Here is a 23,042-nt window from a genome sequence, read left to right on the forward strand (position 1 = left end):
TAGACGACCTGCATATTCAAGAAGCTTGAAGAGTAGTCATCAGGGTACCAGAACAGTTGGCCGCCAGGAGCATAAGAGATGAAATAGCTAGGCCACTTTATGCTAATTAGATCATACTTCTTAGGCTATTTATTTTTTGTAATCTAAAGCCTAAAGGTTAATGTTTCTGCTACCCACTAGGCAGTCTAGATGAGAGGTGTGGTATGAGGAGAAGAAGGAATCCGTTCTGCCTGTTCGCACTTTAATGCATAAACTAAAACACAGCCATAACCGCTTAGTATCCAAATTTCTACCCGACAAGCTCTTCACTTAGTTAAGTAGGTAGTCTCCAAAGCTCCTCGGCCTTGACAGGGTCTCGCGCCTTAGACTTATCATTTGTTTCTGTACTTAACTAGCAAATATAAGTCTAAGCTTCTTAATAGTTCTGATATTTAATAAAATATCTATATAGATTAAGAACTTGTTTATTTTAAATAAAGGTTCTCTTAATAACTTAATTTCCTACTAAGAATATATATATTAGGCTCATCCCAAAACCTTGGAAGGCGGATCAATTCCGCGTGCTGATGATCTTATCTTATCAGCTCAGAAAATCTCCCAAATTTTCTCTTTTTCCTAGAAGTTCAAAGGGACCAACCATCCCCACCCTCCCGCTTAAACACCACATCAACATCAGGCGCAATGGTCAAACGAAAGGTCGCTGCGCTCGAGAAGATCGATGCCGATTTGTATGTCAATCGCGATTCTATATCTGCTTTTTTATAACAGCAGCTAATACCCTCTATAGCGCTGCTCTTCAGCAGAAAATCCGTCGCGATCCCAGATCTTACAAGGAAGAATTCTTGAAGCAACTGGAACAATATGAGGCTCAGCGCGAGATCTTTCTCGTCTCCCCCTCCACCGCAAGCGCCGATTCCGTCGAGTCTTTCCACAACATTATCGATCTAATCGCTCACGTCGCCGATTGCTACAAGGAAGAGACCGCAACCTTCCCCGACGATCTCAAGGAGATTCTTACACAGCACCATGTCGTTCTACACCCTGATTTGCGCGAGAAGATCGTCGGAAGTCTGGTCCTGCTCCGGAGAAAGGAAGTCATCGACTCAACGAGCGTCCTTACCACTCTCTTCCCTATTCTCGTATCTTCGCCTTCCAAGACTCTGCGTGAAACTCTTTTCCAGAAGATTTTGGCCGATCTTCGAAACTCAAACACCAAATCGATTAACCACCCTCTCAACCGTACCGTTCAGACCGTCCTTTACAACCTCGTCACCGCCGACCGAGATTCTCCTCGAGCTATCTGGGCCATCAAGCTCACTCGCGAGATGTGGAAGCGACAGTTCTGGACCGATGCGAAGCCCGTAGATGTCATGAAGGAAGCCTGTCTATCGAACAACGAAAAGGTCGTCATTGGCGCCGTTCGCTTTTTCCTCGGTGGAGACAAGGAAAGAGAAGAGCTCGAGGACGAGAGCAGTGATGAAGAGGTTGATCTGAGCCAGGTCAAGCATCAAATGGGCATCAACAAGAAGACCAAGAAGTCGAAGAAGGCTTACGACAGGGCTGTCGACAAGGTCAAGCGTTCTGAGCGTAAGAAGAACAAGCCTCATCCCCTCAATTTTTCAGCCCTGCATCTCCTTCACGATCCTCAGAGCTTTGCTGAGGAGCTCTTCTCGAAACATCTACAAAACACAAAGGCGAAGCTGTCTCTCGACACAAAGATTCTAGTGACACAATTGGTTACCCGTCTTGTTGGTCTGCACAAGCTCACCATCGTGGCGCTCTATTCCTGGTTCATCAAGTACCTTACTCCCAAGCAACACTCAGTCACATCATTCCTGGCTTCCTTGGCTCAAGCTGTCCACAACCTTGTGCCTCCGGATGTTCTGGAGCCTTTGCTCACAAAGATTGCAAACGAGTTCGTCTCTGAAGCTTCAGCCGCCGAGGTTGCGGCTGCTGGTCTCAACTCGATTCGCGAGATTTGTGCTCGTCAACCCCTAGCCATGACTGATACGCTGTTACAAGATTTGGTTCAATACCGAAAGAGTAAGGATAAGGGTGTCATGATGGCTGCCAAGGGTCTTTTGTCACTATACCGAGAGGTCGGTGCCGAGCTTTTGAAGAAGCGAGACCGTGGCAAGAATGCCACTATCAACCTGAAGTCTGGTATTCAGGCTCAGCGCAAGTTCGGTGAGGAGGAGGCCGGCGGCATTGAGGGTCTGGATCTTTTGGAGAAGTGGAAGGAGGAGGAAAAGAAGAAGAAGCGACTCGCCATGGGTCTTCCTGAGGATGCTGCGACTGACGAGGAAGAGGAAAACAAAGATGACGAATGGGAGATCGGCTCTGATGACAGCAGTGACTCTGGCGAGTGGATCAATGTCTATCACTCATCCGACGAGGAGGACGACGATGATGAGCCCGCATCAAAGAAGCAAAAGACAGAAGCAGATATCGCCGCGGACGAAAGGGCCAAGAAGGCTCTTGAGGAGAAGGAAGCTGAGATTGACCGCATCTCCAAGCTCGCCACAACAACCATCCTTACGCCGGCTGATCTCGCCAAGCTCCAAGAACTTCGAATGTCCTCTCAAGTCGACAAGGCTCTTGGCAGCCGCCGCAAGCGCCAGAAGGAGCTGGAAGACCGCCATCGCGACGACGGTCTCACAGCTGAGCAGATCGAGGCACCCGCTCGCCTGCGCAAGCTCACCAAGGAGGAGCGTGCCGAGCTCGCCAAGGAGGGCAAGCCGGACAGAGACGAGCACAAGTCTACACAGGCGATCCGCAAGTCCAAGATGCAGGCTCAGGGCAAGAGTACCAGCAACAGAGAAAAGGCACGCAACAAGAACATCTTTATGACGATGGGCAAGGCGAAGAGCAAGAACAAGAGGAGTTTGATTGAGACGAGAAAGGTTCTCACGAGGCACATTACCAGAAGTACTAGAGGTGGAAGAAGAGCGAACGGAACTTAAGGGGTTTTTGACTATAGAGAACTATTTAGAGATGGAATCACTTGTGCTATTGACACAGCGTATTAAAATAAAGGCTTCATTTTCTCTTTTACATACTTGGTTTCGCACATCTCACCGAACAGGCTTGTTGTCTTGTTTTTGCTTACCATGATTCTTCCTGTGGTATATGTTAATGGGGTTTCCTTTTTTTTTTTTTTTTTTTGCTATTTATCGACTCTAGTTGATTTATACACGAGAAAGACTCTTAATGCTAGTGATTGATATAGGTTATCTGGATAATCCATCGTTGATCGTCAACCGGTTAAATCGACAGAATAGGATGAGTATGACAGCCATCAATCCATCTCCACTACGAAGGGATGTGTAGATAATAGTAAAATGCTACGTAGTAGTGATTGGCAAAGAAATTACCCGAATAAGCAGGCGGATTCAATTATCTGCATGTAATTGAAAGGATCAAAAGCGTGCGTATCACGAGGTTGCTTTAATGCGTTTAGGTTTCACACGCTGTTTCAATTTCCCCGCATATAAAGTAGACGTCAACTTTGTTGGTTCTAGGAAGTTGAATCATAAGTAGTTTAATTGCCGAGGTCTAGTACCGGTTTACAATGCATTTGCCGTCTTGAGCTTGTAAGAATTGAGTAAGACATGGATATCCTGGTCAAAGGTGAAGACTAAATGTTTGACTGAAGTCTGAGATAAGCCATTATTGAAGTCAATCTCACTGCATATCTCTCATAGTTACCCTCCTATTCGGCTTATCTTTGCAGCGATCGTTGGTAGTTAAACTAGAAAACCTGATTCATGTTCTTTAATATAGATCGTCAATCTTCTAACCAAGTCAGGTTCGCTTCCCCGCAATCCCCAGGTTTCTTCTTCTCCAACCTTTTTATCCCCCGTGGGGTTACAGCGGGAAGGATATGACTTGACAATCGTTCGTTGCTTCTATGACGGTCAAAGTGTCACCCCTTAGGCCTTGGTCTTGGTCTTGGCTCGGGTCGGGTTTGCACCAACCGAATGCTAACTTGGCTCTGATGAGGGAACTGACTGATCAAATAATAGCCATTCTTTCCTCTTTCCCTTGCTCCGACTTGCATTCTCCTCCTTTTCCCCTCAAATTGTTTCCCAAACTCTCACCAAAACATATGTTACACTCAACTTCATCATAATCTTTCATCATGGGCGTCAAGCAGTTCTTTAAAGACCGCCCCCTCAAGGTCAAAGATAGTAAAGTTACTAAAGCAGCTGAACTCACCTTGCGAGAATCAATCTGGCCCATCGCTCTCGTCACAGTTCTCTTCTTCCTTTGGGGTTTCAGTTATGGCCTCCTCGACACGCTGAACAAGCATTTCCAAAAGGTCCTCGATATTGATCGTGCTCGATCTGCTGGTCTTCAAGCTGCGTATTTTGGGTATGTCTTAGTCGAATACGTCCATTATATTTATACTAATTTATATCCAAGTGCCTATCCTCTTGCCTCGCTGGGACACGCTGCGTGGATTCTTCGTCATTATTCGTACAAGGCGGTTTTCATCTGGGGTCTCTGCTTATACGCTATCGGCGCATTGATCGCTATCCCTTGTATCAAAGCCAAATCTTTTTCTGGATTTTGCATGTCCATTTTCATCATTGGTAACGGACTTGGTTCGCTTGAGACAGCTGCCAACCCCTTCATCACAGGTGTGTTAAATCGTCTTATAGCACCTACAGACTCTAACGTGAACAGTCTGTGGTCCTCCTCGATACTCGGAAATTCGCATCAACATCTCCCAAGCCTTTAATGGTATTGGCACCGTCATCGCTCCTGTGTTAGGTTCATATGTCTTCTTCAACAACCTCGATGATGAAGAAGCGTTGGCCAACGTGCAGTGGGTATATCTGTCCATCGCTGTCTTTGTCTTGATCCTGGCTTGTCTCTTTTACGCCTCCAAAATCCCTGAAATCACCGATGCTGGTATGTCTGCATCCAACTACTTACCAAGGTCATACTAACAACTCCCAGATATGGCATTCCAAGCTCAAGAAACCCATTCAAAGGCCGACGAGAAACCATTCATCAAGCAATACAAGCTCTTCCATGCATCCTTTGCTCAGTTCTGCTATACGGGCGCTCAAGTCGCCATTGCGAGTTTCTTCATCAACTACGCCGTCGAGTTACGCCCCAACACGTCAGAATCTGTAGGAGCAAAGCTCTTTGCCGGCGCGCAAGCAGCCTTCACAGTTGGCCGATTCTTCGGAACCTTTCTGATGAAGTTCATTAAGCCCAGAAAGGTGTTTCTGGTGTTCCTAGTCATGTGTATCGTCTTCATCGGCCCGCCCATTGTTCACCACGGCAACGCCGGTATTGCGTGTCTCTACATCGTTCTCTTTTTCGAGTCTATCTGTTTTCCGACCATTGTGGCGCTCGGTATGAGAGGTCTTGGACGACACACCAAGCGAGGCAGTGGTTTCATCATTGCTGGTGTTATCGGTGGTGCTTGTGTTCCTCCTCTGACAGGAGCTGTGGCTGATATGCATGATATGGGAATCTCCATGGTCGTCCCCATGATCTTCTTCGTGGCGGCTTTGTCTTATCCTATTGCTGTCAACTTTGTTCCGGCTTACAAGAATGTCGTGGATGTCTTCTATGAGGCGGATATTGGTATTGGCGATCGAACTCTTGATGAGGAGAAGATTCAAGGTGGACATGTCGAAGAGAAGGGCGAATTGCCAGCTGCTCGTTAGTTTACATCAATTGATAGTGACACCGTATATAACTAGTGCAATCTTACACATGCAATTGTGTCTGACAATAAGGCTGAGTGAAATTATCCAGGTCGAACTTGACTCTCAAGTAGAATCTCCTCTGTGACCCTGATACTGCCACTCTTAGTGTTGCATGTTAGAAGAGACTCGGTATTCCTGGCTTGAGGTTTTGTTCAAAGTTTTATCACACAATATCGCATCTAGTTGCAAGTTTAAACATGCATTACTGTAAGAATCAAGTGGAGATGGATATCACACGATTTCTTGGTCGGTCAGGTAAATGAAGTCATCAAGTTGGTATATTATCTATCAAATTTCCCCAAACGCCTTTTGTTCGTCAAACCAATCATAAGATTCCTATCGCATAGCACTTAACTCCAGTTGGGAGCGTTGGTGATGAAAGCCATCAGAATTCCTGAAATCAGACCAGCTGTAGGAACAGTGATGAACCAACCCATGTAGATCCAAGCGACCATGCGCCAGTTGATAGCTCGCCAGTCACCGTTGCAGAGACCAACACCGACAATAGCACCAGTGATACACTGAGTGGTGGAAACAGGGAGCTTGAGACGGGTGGCCAGGACGACAGTAATGACAGAGCCGAGCTCGATGGAGAAACCACGAGCAGGAGACATGAGGGTGACTCGGTTACCCAAGTTGCGCATGATGTTGTATCCATATGTCCAGAGACCGAGGACAATACCAGCACCACCGAAAGCGAGAATCCAGACAGGGACCTCAGACTTGTCAGGGATGACACCCTCTTGCCAGATCTGGTAGATGGTGGCGTAAGGGCCGATGGCGTTGGCAATATCGTTGGCACCGTGGACGAAAGAGGCAGAAGCAGCAGTCATGATCTGGAGGAAAGTGTAGAGGAACTCAGTTCGGTTGTCAAAGTGCTCAGCGCGGGCGTGGATCTCCTCGACGTCACCGGCGACAACAGACTTTTCACCCTGAGAACCGACAATGTCCTTGTCGACACCGTGGAGGATAACGAACTTAAAGGCCCACCACATCCAGGCACCGGTGTACCAGGGCTTGTTGGGCTTGGGGCCGATCATGGACTTGTGCGCGTAGGGGTTCTCAACTTCGGGCTCCTCAGTGGCACTCTCGGTAGCGACCTTCTTGCCGTTGCCAGTCTCGAGATCCTCAGCAAGGGCAGCATCGCGGGCATTTCGACGCTCTTCAAGCTCCTCGCGGGTAAGATGGCCTTCGTAGAAGTTGCGGACGACACCCTGGAAGTTGTCGGGGGTGGGGGGAACAGGACCTCGGCGGAGGAGGAAAGGGCCCTGAAGGATATGGTAGGACTTGAGCTGCCAGTCCTCCTTGATAACGATACGGTACAGCCAAGGAACAAGGAAGATGGCCATGAGAAGACCCCAACCAGCACCAGTAGCGACGATGACACCAGGGATTTGTTGCTCGGTGAGGTTGACCTCGTAAGAACCACCCTTCCAGAGAAGAAGCATGACAATGAGCGAGGCAGTAAGCCAGAAGTAAAAGGGGACGAGGATAAGACCCTTAATGGCGGGGCTCTTTCGGAGGAGGACAGCGTATTTGGTGAAGAGGAAGATGGCGGCACCGAAGATACCAGAGAGCATGGGAGCGATGATCCAAGCGAGGAAGACCTGTGAGAATACATGTTAGTGGGTTGATACAGAAGTGAGATAGAACACGAATACTAACCTGGACAACACCCTTCTGGATATCAACGCCGCCTTGTTCGTTGTAGCCAACCCAGGTAATACCCTTGCCGCCAAGAGAACCAATACCCATACCGAGGACACCACCAAGGATAGAGTGAGTGGTGGAAACGGGGAAGCCAAGACGGGTAGCCATGGTGAGGTAACTAGCAGAAGCAATGACAGCGCAAACCATGCCCAGCATGAGAAGAGCGGGACTATCATCGAAAGCCGAGACATCGACAATCTGTGTTCGGATGGTGTCGGCGACTCGACCACCAACACCGAGAGCACCAGTGAACTCCATGATACTGGCACCGATCATGGCTTGGAAGTAGCTGAGGGACCGTGAGGACACGGATGAGGCCCAAGAGTTGGCGACATCGTTGGCACCAATGTTCCAGGCGTCGAGGAAGGCAAAGATTGTGCCTACCGCGAACAGGTAGTCATACTGAGCGAAGACTGCCATTGTTGCGTTTGGGGGAAAGACTTTGTAATAATGGAGTATTCAAAAGAAGAGGAGGGAGAATGTGTTTGTGAGAGGGATCTGAAGAGGAGAAGAGGACATGGCTAGGCGAGAAGATGGGATAGTTATATACAAGCCAGAAGCGTGGGTTAAAGCGGTATAATCGGTATGCTATCTTTAAACTACTGGCACGCCCCTCCGAGGGAGACCCAAAAAAAGAGAGAAAAAAAGTGCCATCGCCAAGAAACTGAAGAAGAAGAGGTGCCGGGATGGTACTTGACAGGGACTTGCCACAGAGTCGTTGAACGCCAAGAGTTTGGATCAACAGGGACTGGGCCGAGTATCTAAATAGGCATCTCGGTCGAGCAATATGCATGCATGACAATGTTATAGTTGTAGAGTATAGGATAAATCATGGTCGTCTTGATGTTGTTCTAGTTGTCATGAAGCCGTTTACTATCATCTCGATGCGTTCTCGCCATGTCTCGCCTCGGCGAAAACGTCGTTCACAAGCGGATACCAGAAAACGGATTAAGCTTGTTATTGCTCCGCCTAAAAACCTAAGTCAAGTTAACCTTGTTTCCGTTCTCCACGGCTAGAACCACATAAACTAAGCGTCGCAGCTCTGTAACTCGGGGGCTGTCGATCACGTTTTCTGTTGGGCTGTTCTCAGTGGCACAAGGGAGCGACGGTGGGTTGATCGATGACCGTTTGAGGATATGGAGCACGCGACACTCGAAGGGAATAACAGGGGGAGACTAGAGGGTGAAGCACGACACATTTCCTAGTTGGTCGCCGAAAGGAAAAATATGATAAAGGCGGCGGTGCTGATGTTACTAGGATTAGGGCTGCTGTATGCCAAGCTGCAAGTGCAAGTCTGGCCTACCTAGCCAAGTCAAGCTGTTGACTAAGAGCTTGTCTGTCTTGCAGTCTTCGCTAGAAGAGCCGAGGGAGGGCCTGGGCGTTTCTCTGTTTATTCTTCAGGATGTCATACTAGGAATATCCTGACCAATTCATAGAGTTAGCATGATGATATCACCACGGACTAACTCGGCTACTAAAGACCAACACTGTACTGAAACCTCCTCCTGTAGATCAACTCACCGAGCAAAAACACGCGAGGGACCATCTAGAAGCTGAGATTCGTCAAGGACACACGAGCAATACCCCCATTAGGCCAAAGCTTCCAACAGATAAAAACTAGCCAATCAAACAGGCACCATGCGTTCAAACACTCGACGTTGTAGCAGGGATGAGAAGTGACCCGCAACTCTATCGTGGATAAAGCCAAGGAGCTTATCCCCTTTTGTTTTAAAGGTGCGGGTATTGTCCGAGAGATGTGACGCTTTCAACCAATAACATATCTAGATCTTTACACGTGTGAGACGTCAATGCAAGATTGGCTACTGGAGCCTCAAAAGTCGTGTTCCCCGACTTGTTCTGTTTCCAAGGGTTGGGGAGGAGTACGTACTTTCAACTTCTGGAGGCGTGGGGAACGTCTTTTCGTCGGTATCCAAAAAGAGTTTTATCACCCTCGGATATGGTCTGTGAGGCAACTTTTGATGATTACTGGTAATAGTCATGCATGCAACTGCTTGGTATCCCTCAGGGCATTAGGAACTAGCCGTCGGAAGCATAAAGACAAAATGATTTAGGTTATGCTTTTTAGGTGAGACTCTTGGGTTGTTTATTTTTGTGTCATGAAACTTGGGAGGGTAATTTTCCTATTTCCTACCAGGTATCCTAGCAACTTCTCCCTCATGTACAGCATCTAGGTATCGATCATCAATGGCGACTCAAAAGGTCACCGACTTGCCACGCCCCATAGTAAAGAATCCATCCGAGGCAATTGCCATCAATGACCCACTCGTGATCTTCAAGGTGAGGCGAAGGCTGCGTATCAACATGCAACATGAATTACTTCACGAGAAACTTCTAACCTTGTGGTAACTCACTAATGACATTTCAAAGCGCAAAATGACCAATTATTATGCTTCTCCATGTCTGAGCGTGAATCAGGAGGCGGTATCCCAGCCGATAAACATGTCGGCACTTAACCATCCCGGCCAAGATATAGGGTAAAGATCTTCATATTTTAAAGTCAAAAATAAGGATAAAAATAAAGATGAAACGTTTGATGAGCGATACGTCACTGTTTATATAGTAAACGCTGTTCTTATTACTCAATATCAATATCAGTCTCAAACATTTGGAATCAATGTCTGTTGCTCAGTGACATGCTGCATCTTATGTTCCATTCGACATCACAACATGCTGTTTGAGATCTGACTCGTGCTGAGGCAACACCCCCAGTAACCGGCAGATTCAGAGCTTGAGATCGACAGAGGTTAATTATAGTGGCCAAGACTGTTTCAAGTTGCGACGATAAAGCTTAATTATTATCCAAAATATCATTAGATATTTGCTTGTTACAGAGTACTGTTAACTGCTATCACTGTCGAGTCTAATGCACACGTGACATCATACTATATCTAGACTAGCTTGGGTTGAATATATTTAATTGGCTCGTTTAACGACATAGCCCGCTCTACCCGCTCCACTAATTTTAATCCACCAAGATCCATCATTGCGAGAAACATATTCGCTATTCTCTTGGCCTCACTTCAACAAAGACTAAGCGTAATTGGTTTAGTGGTAAAATTCTCCGTTGCCATTTGTGTAACTTCGGGGAGCCCTGGGTTCGATTCCCAGATTACGCACATTAAGCGCCGCGCTGCGTTGACACCCTTTTGCTGATGCTGTCTTTTTGTTCTGGCGATATCGAGGCTGCTGACAGGGTTGATTAGGTTGGTGTTGTTGAACGTCTGTCACGGAAGGTCAATGTTGACCGAGTCTGATGGCAAGGTACACTCGCTGTTGACCAACTTGACGTCTCACTGATACATGTCTTGGTTTCTCATTAAACTCAGAGTGTGTCGGACAAATCAAGAGAGGCAAGCTCTGCAAAGGCAAGGCCCATCTTCTGCTTCGGCACACATTCACATGAATCGATGGCATGGGCTCATATATAGAGACAGGTAACTTTTATTAAACGAATGACTATCTGAAAAAACACTTTTCAACAGATTAAAACATTGTACCTGGTCCCTTCTCAACCCGCTGGGACACTGTACAAGTACTGCGCCTGGATCAACCCCGGGTTAAACAACTATCCAAATCCGATAACTTATGAAGAGTACTTGGTGTTGTAGAGCTTGGCACGCTTCGATTGCTTGGTATCTCGCTTTGCACTGAGCTTGTCTTCCCCATCGATCTTCTTAAGGAGCTTGTCGGCAGCCTTTTCAGCAGCCTTTTCCACAACCTTCTCAATCTTTGAATCGCTGTAGACCTCAGTACGCTTGGTGTTCTGAGCCTGGGTGACGTTGGCAGCTTGAGAGGTGGTGTTGAGAGCTTGGTTGACATCGGCGACGGCTTGGGCGGTGGCATTGACCGCGGCATCGGTGGCGTTCAGAGCCTGGCGTCTCATAAACCTCATCAGAGTCTTGGTCTCGGTGACATTGGCAGCCTGGGCAGTGGTGTTGGCAGATTGAGTAGCGTTCTGAGAATCCTGGCGCATAAACAGTCTCATGAGTCGGTTGGCAGCCTTTGTACCGATAGCAGTAGTAGCCTGGGTAGTGGCATTGGTAGCGGTGGTGTTGCTAGCGGATGCTGTAATATTCTGAGCGTTGGCCACCTGGCGCTTGTCGTACTTCTCATACTCGCCATAAGAATTATCAGTCACGTATTCCAGATCAAAGATTTCAACGATAGCCTCTCGGACGTACTTGTCGACAACCCTGGCGAGAAGCTTCTCAACCTTGGCGACAGCGTACTCAACCTCCTTCTCAGTAGGGTCCTCACCGAGAGCGTCAATGCCCTTTGTGAAGATCTTGTCAGCAGCCTCGAGGATATGCTTGACAGCCTTGCAGATGGACTTGACAACTTCATCAGTAGCGGGCTCCTTGACACCGTCGATCTCAGCAATGTGGGCAACAGCCTGCTTGAGGTTCTTGGAGACGATGTACTTGATGGCAGCCTCAACCTTGTTGTAAAACTTGATGATGGTGCCAGTAGAGGGATCATCGCCAGCAGAGTTGATGGCCTTGTAGATGGCCTTGCTGATACCTTCGTTGATTTTGTACTCAGCCTTCTCAATGTACTTATCGACCTTGGCAGTGTCAATTTCTACAACCTCGTCTCTGTGGGAGGAATTGGGCAAAGCCGCGCGCTTGAAGTTGGAAAATCTGTAGAAAGCAGGGCGCTTGCCAACATAAGCCTCGTAAGCCTTTTGCTTGAGCTCCTTCTCGACCTTGGCCTTGTTGAGCTTCTCCCAAACGGTATGAATGTTTTCGCCATCATATTTGTAATCCTTCAGGAACTCCTTCTTGTCGCCGTAGCGGTCTGACTCGTGATGAGGCTTCTTGTACTCATGCTGCTTGTACTTGTAGTGACCGTGGTTGTACTTCTCAGGCTCGTACTCCTTGTACTTCTCGGGCTCGTACTCCTTGTACTTGTCGTGGTGTTTGTGCTTGTTCTCGTGTCCGTACTTGTTGAGCTCGTAGTACAACTTGGGGCCATATTGCTTGTGCTCATGGTGGCCGTAGTTCTCATGCTGATACTCCCTGTACTCGGGCTCCTTGTGGTGGTGCTCATCGTGACCGTGCTTCTTGTGCTCGTCGTGCTGCTTTCCATAGCGAGCCGCGTGGTACTCTTCGATGGCCTTGGAGAGCTTGGCTTCAGCGAGTTTCTTCTGATAGTACTGCTCCTCGGCATGCTTGTGATCATCATGACCATGCTTGTGCTCGTGACCATGCTTCTTCTCATGCTCATGATCGTAGTGGTGCTTCTTGGCTTCCGCAAGCTTCTTGTAGATGTGGGCAGGGATCTCGTGCTTTTGGACCTTCTCGTAAATCACATGGTTCGCCTTGGCATTGACATCCTCAGCCTTCTCCTTGTAGTAGACGGTGACAGGCTCTTCGTAATACTTGTCGTGGTGCTTGTCATGGTACTCCTCGGATCGCTTGGGGTGGTGCTTGTAGTTGCCATGCTTGTCACCATGATGATGCTCGTAGTGCTTGTGGTGCTCGTAGTGGTAACTAGGATCGTGGTGCTCGTAGTGCTTGTGATGCTCATCATGATGAGCGTGATGCTTGTGATCGTAGTGCTTGTGATGCTCATCATGATGAGCGTGATGCTTGTGATCGTAGTTGTGGTGACCATGCTTGTATTCGTGGTGCTTGTGATCATGGTGGTAGCCAGGATCGTAATGCTCGTAGTGGTGATAATCATGATGGCTGTGACGATGCTTGTGGTGATGATCATGGTCATGGGCGTGGTGGTGACCATGGTGGTGGCCATGCTTGTGCTTGTGCTCGTCATGCTTGTATTCACCCTTTTCACTCTTCTTGACTGACTCATCCTTGGTCTCATCAGCTAAATCACGAGCATGGTGGTGATGGTATCCATCGTGATGCTCGTAATGGTGCTTTCCGTGGTGATAATCGTAGTGTCCGTACTTCTTGAAGAAATCGTTCAAGAAGCTATCGTGATCATGGTGACGGCTGGGATCATAGTACTCGTGGTGCTTGTAGTCATCATGGTGGTGGTGGCCGGGATCATGATGGTCATAATGCTTATGCTCATCATAGTGATGACCATGATGACCATGATTGTAATCCTTATGTTCGTGAAGGTAGTGGGGATCATGATGCTTGTGCTCGTAGTCCTTGTGCTCATAGTCCTTATGCTCATAGTCCTTGTGCTCGTAGTCCTTGTGCTCATGATCCTTATCATAGCCGTGATGCTTGTCGTGATGATTGTAGTGATGCTCCTTATGAAGGTGACCATGAAGATGACCGTGCTTGTGACCGTGCTTGTGCTCGTGCTCGTGGCCATGGTGGTGGTGATGCTTGTGATGGTGCTCATGGCGGAATTCCTTCTCCTCCTCCTCCTTGTACTCCTTCTTCTCGTCTCCGCGCTTGTACCTGGGATATAAGTTAGCGCTTGTGAAGCTAAGCCTTGTTTTGGGGAGTAGTACTTCTCCTTTCCTTCCTCTTCATAATCATCGTACTTCTTCTCTTCCTTCTTGTGCTTGTACTCGTCGTACTTCTTCTCCTCCTCCTCGGGATAGTCCTTGACTTCCTCGATCACCTCGTACTTACCTTCCTTGTGCTTGTATCTAAACAGTGTCAGCACCAGGTATAGATAGTGGCTGCGAATGATACTCACTCCTTGCACTCAGCACAAGTATAACTAAGAGTGAAGTACTTCTCGTGGATGTCGCCAGCACGGCTGTAGAGACCATATTTCTTGTAACCGTGAGAGATCTTGGCCTTGATCTTGATGTAAAGCCTCCAGCCGCCGTTGTCCTTGATGGGGCAGAGTTCGTCGTATGAACCACCATCAGTCAGCGAGAAGTAGGGAATGTGACACTTGGCCTTCTTGTAGCCATCGACGATCTTGCAGTGGTCGCTCTCCTTGCTGTACTTCTGGGAGTGCTCTGTAGGAGGCTTACCACGCTCGACATAGACGACTACATCTTCGTACTTGTAGTGCTCGATGTGCTTGAAGTTGAAGACGATGGCATTGTCCTTGAAATCAAAGGTGACCTTGCTCAAAGCCTCGTGAGGAGCACAGTGAGCTGAGTCAACACAGAGATCCCAGGAGTTTCCAGGCTTGTAATCGTTCTGGGGAAAAACAAATGTGGAAGGGTCAGGAACCCACTTGTGCTTGCCATACTTTCCACATCCGTCAAGGGAGCGATGCTCGTCCTTTCCGGAGTCGATCTTGAAGTAGGCAAGCGACTCGTGGGCTACTGCTCCAAGAGCGCCGTTAAGGGCGTAAAAGAGGGACGTTCTCATCTCTGCTTTCTGGTAGATAGCAGATTAGAGAGGTAACGAATGAGGTGCGAACTTGATCGGTTTGGGATGAGACATTCTTCGGGATGGTCTTGGTCTTTTGTATCCATGATTCTTGAGATTGATCCTGCCCATATCACCCCGTGAACATGTTGGGAGGAGGTTGGAGCCTAAGGAGTGCCTGTGGCTGCATTCAAAGTTTTCAGATTCGGAGGATAACAAGCCATAGTTTGTGAAGAGGGGAAAATGAGGATATCATGACATCGACGATGCTCAGATCAGAGTCCATTGTGAACTAAGAGCAGCAGATTCAACAAAGTAACGGCTTGAAAGAGAAATTCACATGGTCAGCACGCAAGAGCCTTTAGTGACGGAATGATGCAAAGGGCCATGGTAGAGCCAATGATATGCATACATATCCTGCATGACTTGCTTCACTCTTCCAGTTCCCTCATCATAGAATTAGACAGGCTGAAAGTTCTCCGCTGGGGAATAACCTCCAGGAGGCTTTCAGAACATCTCGTGGCTATGGCGGAGATGTTCTTGAGGATATCGCACCACGCCAGGAGATAGACTTTGGAAGCTTTCCCAAGCTTTCTCAAAAGGTCTAGTCAACGTCTTTCAGCTCTTATCCCAATCAAGGTCGAACGGTAAGCGGCGTAGGTGAGCTTCATGGAATTAAGGTACTGGACCTTTTGCAGTAAATGCGGGGGAAAGATTGTTGGGGCGAACTGCGAGTCGGTCAATGAGGGGGAGATTTCTGATGCGCGATGAACTTCACCTCGTCCGATGGCGTCTTCGGTCCGGTTCAAGACTTTATTCTGAGAGGAGAAGCATGATGTGCTCTTTGATTGTGGAAGATGAACCACTAGAATGCCAACGATATTGGATGAGGGTTGAGACGGGCGGCATCGGATGATGCTTCTTCTCTTCGGATGCATCCCAGCCTTGATTCCTGAGGATGCAATGTGGAGTGAATATGTTGGGCACCTTTGAAAGACTGAATATCACAATCGTGCCTACATGATGACAAGTTCTGGCCAATTGAGTTCCAACGGCAACCACCGATACAGCGGCGTCAAATGGGTCAAAGTATCGCCGAAGTGAGGCATACACGCGCATGACGTTGAAATGTTGTTGCAACAAGAACTATACACGTGAACTCAATAAATCAGACATTGTTCTATCGATACCAAGGTTAATGCGAAGCGGGAGTCCTCTGGAAGACTGAGTGTTGACACGATATAGGAACACTACTATATTAGAATAGGAGAGAAAGGGGTTACGACCACATATCAGCTGGAGTATTGGGGATACGAAAGTCACTCCGAATAAAAAATGTTCCACCATCAGGAGAGGTCAATATGCTTCACCGCGGGCGCAACACGCACGTGGTTCTTTGGACAACCCCTCATACCAGACCAATTACTAAATGTCATCTTGCCGAGAAACCATTGAACAAACCAGGCCCGCAGGTGAGGTATTCGAAGGCCATGACGAGCACGATATTATAGGACCGAAATGGAAAGCCACTGTAGAGTGCAGTTGGACAAATCGGTCGATTATTGCGCAGAACAAGCGTGTTCTACCAGCGAAAAAGTCTCAGCCAGTTCGTAAAACGCAGCGTGGTCTCGATGCAGAAACGGGGCGAGTAATTGCGTTTCTAAGCGTACAATGGGGAAGAGGAGTTCCACGGGCGAAAATAAACGTGAGTCTTTGCTCGGGACTATCTGACCCTGAACATGGCCATCTTAACCGTGATGATATCGAGTTCTAAGACCAAGACAAGGACGATGAACAAACTCACAGATGAGCTTTTTAGTCTTATCTTAAACAAGATGCTGGAGGTTTATTCGAGCCATGTTGTAGTTGATCCATCCTCCTGACGAACAGACGAGTAATTGATGAAGCCGTTGGAATGATGAGAAGATGCAAGAGTTGTTCATTGGTTAGAGTTAAAGCTTCATAGGTTTCCTGTATTCTTTCTTCATCAACTGTTGTAATTCTACCTAAGCTCTCCAAATCCTTCTCTCAAAAAGACGTTAGGCTTCAAATCCCCAAAGTAATTACCGGTAAAGAATCGACTGGGAAATGGAAATCACTACAGATAAAAAACAAACACGGCAACATGATATTTGCAGTGACTGACTGGCCGATATACCAAACTTATCATCCGGTAGGCAAAGAATCAAGATGACTCAGTCTCTCGAGACGTTACTGTTGGTATATTGGGGCTCGCGATTGTAGAAACCTCAACATTAGTTGCAAAAGAGATAAATAATTTAGTCACTTTATGTGATTATATACCAGATCCCAGGGCACTTATTTTCTGTATCCTAAGCTTAGGGCCTTATTTCTGCTATTTCAGAAGCAATGGGTGTGGTGTGCAATTGGCCTTCCGTGGAAGATTTATTCATTGCCACAGAGATTGAATATAACAGATGCAGTATAATTGTAACTTAATTTCTGCCAATTAACTACCTAAAGTAAGAGTCTCGTAGAGTACATGTGTGCGATAGATTGGTGCATGCCGTCAAGACCTTATGCTATGTTAGTCCACACTGCTCCCAAGAATTGACGATAACCTCACTTTTGGATGATGAGACTGCGCAATTTTTTGTCACCTACCAATCTCAGCTATAAATACTAAAAACATCAGACTAATTATTAAAGGATGCATCTTACGGCTGCGGCTTACTATTCATTGCTCAGCCCGATGGAACGTCAGAGTAGCAGTGCATGTTCCTTATTCTGTCAGCTGCCAAAGCAGTGCCAGAATCTGCATTCACTTTTGATGACTAGGTACCCATTTGTTTACACGCTAACGATGTGCTGGTATATCTCTTCTTCTATTTTTTATTTTATTTTTATTCTTCTTCCTCACCTCAACATATTTACTTCTTGCTCATTTAATATTTCTTGATTATCAGCCAACTCTCTTCTTGGAACTCTTTCTACTATTACTAGCGACGATCAAGGACATCATGAAAGTCGCCATCATCGGCGGCGGTCCAGCTGGCCTGGCCACTCTTCGATTCCTTGCTCACGCTCACGAGTATTTCCCTATCCCGCCTATCGAGGTTCGCCTTTTTGAAGCCGAATCCCAGATCGGAGGCACTTTCGCCTATCGCGTGTATGAAGACGCCGAGGTAAGCTCTTAATCTCACCTAGTAATCACGCAGTCGCTAACTACCTGACAGCTGGTATCATCAAAGTTTTTGACTGCATTTTCTGATTTCCGCCTCCCGAAAGATGCCCCTGACTTCGTCACCCCGGAAGTCTACGTTAAGTATCTCAAGGACTACGCTACTCACTTTGATCTTTGGCCTATGATCGAGTGCAACGTCAAGGTTGGCAAAGTCAGTCGTGGAAAGGGCAACATCGGTCACGTTCTCGACTTGACTCAGGAGTCTGGCCCCTTCCAGTGGAAGTGCGACGCCATAGCTGTTTGTAGCGGCATCAATGTCAACCCAGTCATGCCCTACATTGAGGGCATCGAGCGAGTTGAAACTGTCCTCCACTCATCCAGACTCAAGACTCGAGCCCAGTTTGGAGAAAACACCAATGTCTACATCATGGGCGCCGGCGAAACTGGCATGGATCTTGCATATCTTGCTGTGACTTCGGCCGCCAAGACTGTCACTCTCTGTCACCGCGATGGTTTCTTTTGTGCGCCAAAGGTATGCTTTTTATCCTTACCCCTCGAACAACCTGCTAAAATTTTATAGATCATTCCGATTCCCCGGGTTAGGGGTAGCTCACCTTCGTCTACTGTTCCGAACAAGCCCGTGGATACTTCGGTTGCAAGCTTGTTCGATACAGCCTATGTTCACCCCAAACTTCAGAACAGCCAACTTCTTTGGAACTATTATGACACTTGGATTAAAAACATGCATACTTTCATTTCTGGCACCGAGGAGGGACCCGACCAGTGGGTTGGCCAAATGAGTCCTTCCCGAAAGTACGCAGACTCCAGTAAGTTTTCCTCTTCTCCGTCAAACGAATGTGGTGGCTGACATGGATAGTTCTTCTTTGCAAGAGCGACAAAGCTCTCCCTTACATGAACGTTGGCAAGCGATCCAAGTCGTGGGCCAACCGTGTTCGATCTGCCTACATAAATGTTGAGATCAAGGACACAGAAGGCAAGAAGATTGATGTGGTCAGCTGGCCCGAGAAAATCGACAGCGATGGCTTGATGAACTTCGGTAAGACACTCCCAAGTGACTCGATCATCCCAACAGAGCAGCGCAAGCCCGACGTATTGGTTTTTGCTACTGGTTTTGCCCGTGATTTCCCGTTTTTGGATAAGGAGTACCCGAGTGTCTCGCAGGCCAACGTCCGAGGTATCTACAAGGAAGGAGATGTAACGATTGGCTACATTGGATTCATTCGCCCTGCGATTGGTAAGTCTCCCGAATACTGCCATGAAGCAGACTAACATGTATAGGTGCTATCCCTCCCCTTGCAGAGCTCCAGGCCCAGCTCTGGGTTCTACGCCTGCTGCAGGACCGCTACCCCAAGGAAGTGCCTTCCATTCGCGACTCCGACGCTCTTGAGCCCTACGAACTTGATTACGAGCTTCATGCCCGGGGTAACTACAGTTTTTGGGATACCAAGCGAGGCGTTGACCACGAGAGCTATGCCTACCAGCTTGCGCTCGACATGGGTTCTGCTCCTCACGCCTGGACCGTAATGAAGAAGGGCTTCAAGGTCTTTTACACCTGGGCCATGGGATCCAACTTTAACACCAAATTCCGACTCGTCGGTCCTTGGAAGTGGAACGACGGCGCTGAAAGCATCATGCGCAATGAGCTGTTCAACGTGGTCAAGCGCTCTGGTGGTTTTGTTTGTGAGTGATACAGCTCCTCTATCGAGACAATTCTAACTGAATTTTAGATCTTGCAACGTACACTCTCGTACCTTTTTTTATTTTTGGAACCATGAGCATGACTCTCTATGCTTGGTACGCCATCTGTGACCTTTTGGCATCATTTTTTGGTCGACGGTCCGAGGCTGGTACCTCGAAGACCCGCAAGTAAGCGATTTTGGAGCCTCGTTACATTTTTGACTCTGGCAATGAGTACATATTTTTTTTGGTCCAGTATCGAGGTCGATTCCAGAGGTATATCCTGCGTGGAACTCGAGGAGGGTACTGAGGTTTTGGGCTACAGTTTGTATTCCTTGAAGCTAGGAACACAAACATTGGAATTACGTAGCTTTGGCAGCTTTTGCAACATGGACTTGTACACTATTGGAAGTGTAAATAGTTCTGCCATGATAGTATAAAAAAAAAGCCTCTTAAGTTTTTGGCCGGTATTATACCTTGTGGACTTGACAACTAATAGTAGCAGACAAAATATGTCCTACCACTCTAAATTGCCTACCACTTGCAAACTTATTCTATACTACATTAAAAAAGTTGACCCCTAAGGTTTAGGCCATAGAAATAAACAACCTAAGATACTGGTCTAAATAGCATAAACTGAATTATGCCTCGGTCAAGGTGAGAAGAGAAGTCTAAGATCTCGGTGAAGATCGGAGTGTGGGGGCCGTGGCGGGGCTCACCGAGGTGAGTGGCCCAACCTTAGTTTTTTCTTTTTAAAGAATCGCAAACCAGACTTCAATCCTAACCTGCGCATACATAATTATCGCAAGATGGATAAAGAGACGGTACAGCCCAACTCATGGATCGCCGTGCGGCTTCCAAATGAGACATACAAAGTATTTCAAGTTGTGCCAAATACGTAAGTCAATTCAGTATCTTGCACTCTATGCAGGAACTAACTTTTGCGACAGTACCATTTCCCTGGGCAAATACGGCTCGTTCCCCACGAATTTGATCATCAACCGCCCGTTCCACTTTACGTACGAAGTTCAAGATAGGCTCGAAGGCGAGACATTCTCGCGACTCCGCGTTGTCCCTGCCAAGGAGCTCAACGCCGACGATTTGGCCGACGCCAATAAGGAAGCGACAGAACCGGCCGAAGGCGACGATGTTATTGCCGCTGCAGATGGAGAGGAACTCACTCTCGTTGATGAGAGCGGCAAGGTCCTTATCCGATCGAATCGCGAGATCATTGACGACTCGGCACGGCAGACGCTCAAGCCCGAAGAGATTGAGGAACTCAAGCGCAAGGGCGCATCGGCTGGCAAGGAGCTGATCGCCAAGCTACTCCTCTCGCATACGGCAATTGACCAAAAGACGGCGTATTCTTTGGCCAAGTACAAGTTGCTCAAGACGAAAAAGTACATTCGACGATTTACTGTGCTACCTCTCGACGTACCGATGCTGGCGCAGTGGCTATTAGAGGATCGCGATGCTTCCAAGATTCTCGAGATGAGGCAAGAGATGATGGGGCTGGTGGGATGCTGGGCAGACGTTCACTTTAGTGGCGTTCCCTCGGAAGATTCCAACGCGTCGCAAGGTGGAAGATGGTTAGTTGTCGACGACACGGGTGGCCTACTCGTTGCTTCTCTAGCCGAGAGAATGGATATTCTTCATCCCAAGCCCGAACCAGAAGCAATCGAGGACACCACTGCTACAGATGTGACGGAGAAGGATCACGCCCAAACATCAGAAGCTACAAATCCCACGGAGCAAAAGCAGGAGAGGAAGCGACATCCCAAACGAAGCGATTTCAACGTCCCCTACGTCAACAAAAACACCCTCACCATGATCCATGGCCAGACCCAGCCCAACCTCGCTCTTCTCCGATACTTCAACTATGACGCCGCCAACGCCAACCCTTCACCCCCTTACCACCCACTCGATACCAACCTTATGGACATTTCCTGGCTACAGCTTCTAGCCCCTGAGGAAGACGACGCTTATAACAACAAGCCCCCCGAGGCCACCCCCGAAGAGATCGCTAGCTGGAAGACGAACCGTAGAGGAAACTACCACCGCAAGAGAAGAAGATGGGCCCGTATTCGTCATGTTGTTGATACAACGCGCGCTGGAGGTTTCTCAGGTCTCGCAGTCGCAAGCAGCATGGACCCTATCTCCATCGTTCGCAGCACCGTACCCCTATTATCAGGCGGCGCTCCCATCGCCATCTACTCCCCCAGCATCGAGCCCCTGACGGAACTCGCCGACTGCTTTAGCGTTGCCCGCCGAGCGGCATGGGTATCATCGCCCCCGGCAGAAGTGGAATCCAAGACTGCAGAGGAGCTCGAGCGCTGGGAGGGCTCCGAAGAGTTCCCCATCAACCCCACACTTCTGCTCGGTGTGACTATCCAGAGCAGCAGGGCACGACGATGGCAGGTTCTCCCTGGTCGAACACATCCCTTTATGACGGGACGTGGCGGTGCGGACGGGTTCCTGTTGACGGCATGGAGAGCGGTGCCGGTGGAGGGCAAAATTGAAGCAAGAGGCAGATTCAAGCGAAGAAAGGTAGAAACATCTTGAAGTGATGGCATTTTGATTAAAGATAGTCTCATAGCGCATCTGTTGAATAATAACCCATGACCGAGTCTGCTCTCATGAATTTGACTGTAAAGGTCCCGACCAACTCGATGCGCGCATTTCCCATAATTCTATGTTTCATCCTCTTTCTTCGGAGAGACTTGGCTATCCATTTAGACTAACGTTTCCACCTTTTTGGCCATGATCATCATAAAATCATAACAAGCGAAAATCGCCGTTCGCCTTAATCCATGAAACCTTCAGTTCGAACAGTCGGTCCTAGCGCTCACTTCGAAATTCTTCTGTTTCGCGGTTAAGGTCGAAGTGACCTCGATGGAAAGAAGGTATCATTAGCCTGACTTCCAAATACAATCGTGGGGGAATTGCTTTCATCGCTTCCATCCATTCTGCTAGATGTTGGCGTGCTTTTTCTTGTTCTTGTAAATCACAATGCCCTTCAGGAAACACGTCTGGGTGGAAGGTTTGTAGTTCGAGATTGATTGTTGTGGTATAAAAGCGGCCAGACAGCCTTTTGGCAAACTCATTGAGAGAATAAGCGCTCTGGAAAATGAAGCGAACCCGCGACACGAGATATCTGTTAGTAGACATTCCGTCGTCGGCAGCACTGTTGGCAATCTCGACGTCGTCTTGGGCTTTCGAGAAAGGAACATAACCGTCGTCTGGGACATGAACGCAGCAGACGTCATGCTTGGAGGCGAAGACGCGATGCTCTTTATGATTTTTCATTGGATACCCAAAGAAATGGCCACGGTAAAACCTTTGGAGTTTTTGTACCCTTTCAGATACAATCGCACGTGGTATTGTTGGCGTGGGAGATGACATTTCCTCCTTCAAATTCTGCCACTCCTCTTCGCAGATCTCTATTAGCGTGGACATCTTGTGGGGGCTTTGTATAAAATGAGG

The 23,042-nt window shown here is 47.9% G+C and overlaps 7 protein-coding genes across 7 annotated transcripts; 4 read left to right on the forward strand and 3 right to left on the reverse strand.

Moving 5' to 3' along the window:
* Window positions 1-681: 681 nt before the first annotated feature.
* FSST1_004464 (SDA1-domain-containing protein) lies at window positions 682-2,963 on the forward strand (the record flags this gene model as incomplete). Its single annotated transcript, XM_083230641.1, has 2 exons — window positions 682-728; window positions 788-2,963. 2 exons carry the CDS (start codon window positions 682-684, stop codon window positions 2,961-2,963), a joined length of 2,223 nt encoding a protein of 740 aa, XP_083087894.1.
* Window positions 2,964-4,141: 1,178 nt separating this feature from the next.
* Window positions 4,142-5,687, forward strand: FSST1_004465 (major facilitator superfamily domain-containing protein; the record flags this gene model as incomplete). Its single annotated transcript, XM_083230642.1, has 4 exons — window positions 4,142-4,374; window positions 4,426-4,643; window positions 4,690-4,917; window positions 4,966-5,687. The coding sequence occupies 4 exons, from the start codon at window positions 4,142-4,144 to the stop codon at window positions 5,685-5,687; spliced, it is 1,401 nt and encodes a 466-aa protein (XP_083087895.1).
* A 392-nt stretch (window positions 5,688-6,079) lies between these two features.
* Window positions 6,080-7,859, reverse strand: FSST1_004466 (phosphate transporter; the record flags this gene model as incomplete). The annotated part of the gene is made up of 2 exons (XM_083230643.1): window positions 6,080-7,336; window positions 7,395-7,859. The coding sequence occupies 2 exons, from the start codon at window positions 7,857-7,859 to the stop codon at window positions 6,080-6,082; spliced, it is 1,722 nt and encodes a 573-aa protein (XP_083087896.1).
* Window positions 7,860-11,043: 3,184 nt separating this feature from the next.
* Window positions 11,044-14,716, reverse strand: FSST1_004467 (uncharacterized protein; the record flags this gene model as incomplete). Its single annotated transcript, XM_083230644.1, has 3 exons — window positions 11,044-13,840; window positions 13,894-14,034; window positions 14,085-14,716. The coding sequence occupies 3 exons, from the start codon at window positions 14,714-14,716 to the stop codon at window positions 11,044-11,046; spliced, it is 3,570 nt and encodes a 1,189-aa protein (XP_083087897.1).
* Window positions 14,717-17,697: 2,981 nt separating this feature from the next.
* FSST1_004468 (uncharacterized protein) lies at window positions 17,698-19,752 on the forward strand (the record flags this gene model as incomplete). Its single annotated transcript, XM_083230645.1, has 6 exons — window positions 17,698-17,862; window positions 17,914-18,393; window positions 18,442-18,688; window positions 18,739-19,116; window positions 19,161-19,562; window positions 19,610-19,752. The coding sequence occupies 6 exons, from the start codon at window positions 17,698-17,700 to the stop codon at window positions 19,750-19,752; spliced, it is 1,815 nt and encodes a 604-aa protein (XP_083087898.1).
* A 616-nt stretch (window positions 19,753-20,368) lies between these two features.
* Window positions 20,369-22,121, forward strand: FSST1_004469 (tRNA (adenine(58)-N(1))-methyltransferase non-catalytic subunit TRM6; the record flags this gene model as incomplete). The annotated part of the gene is made up of 2 exons (XM_083230646.1): window positions 20,369-20,457; window positions 20,510-22,121. 2 exons carry the CDS (start codon window positions 20,369-20,371, stop codon window positions 22,119-22,121), a joined length of 1,701 nt encoding a protein of 566 aa, XP_083087899.1.
* A 135-nt stretch (window positions 22,122-22,256) lies between these two features.
* FSST1_004470 (uncharacterized protein) lies at window positions 22,257-23,015 on the reverse strand (the record flags this gene model as incomplete). The annotated part of the gene is made up of 2 exons (XM_083230647.1): window positions 22,257-22,267; window positions 22,409-23,015. 2 exons carry the CDS (start codon window positions 23,013-23,015, stop codon window positions 22,257-22,259), a joined length of 618 nt encoding a protein of 205 aa, XP_083087900.1.
* Window positions 23,016-23,042: the final 27 nt, after the last annotated feature.

This window comes from Fusarium sambucinum, chromosome I (genome assembly GCF_050947815.1).
Source record: "Fusarium sambucinum isolate potato_lamoka chromosome I, whole genome shotgun sequence".
NCBI lineage: Eukaryota > Fungi > Ascomycota > Sordariomycetes > Hypocreales > Nectriaceae > Fusarium > Fusarium sambucinum.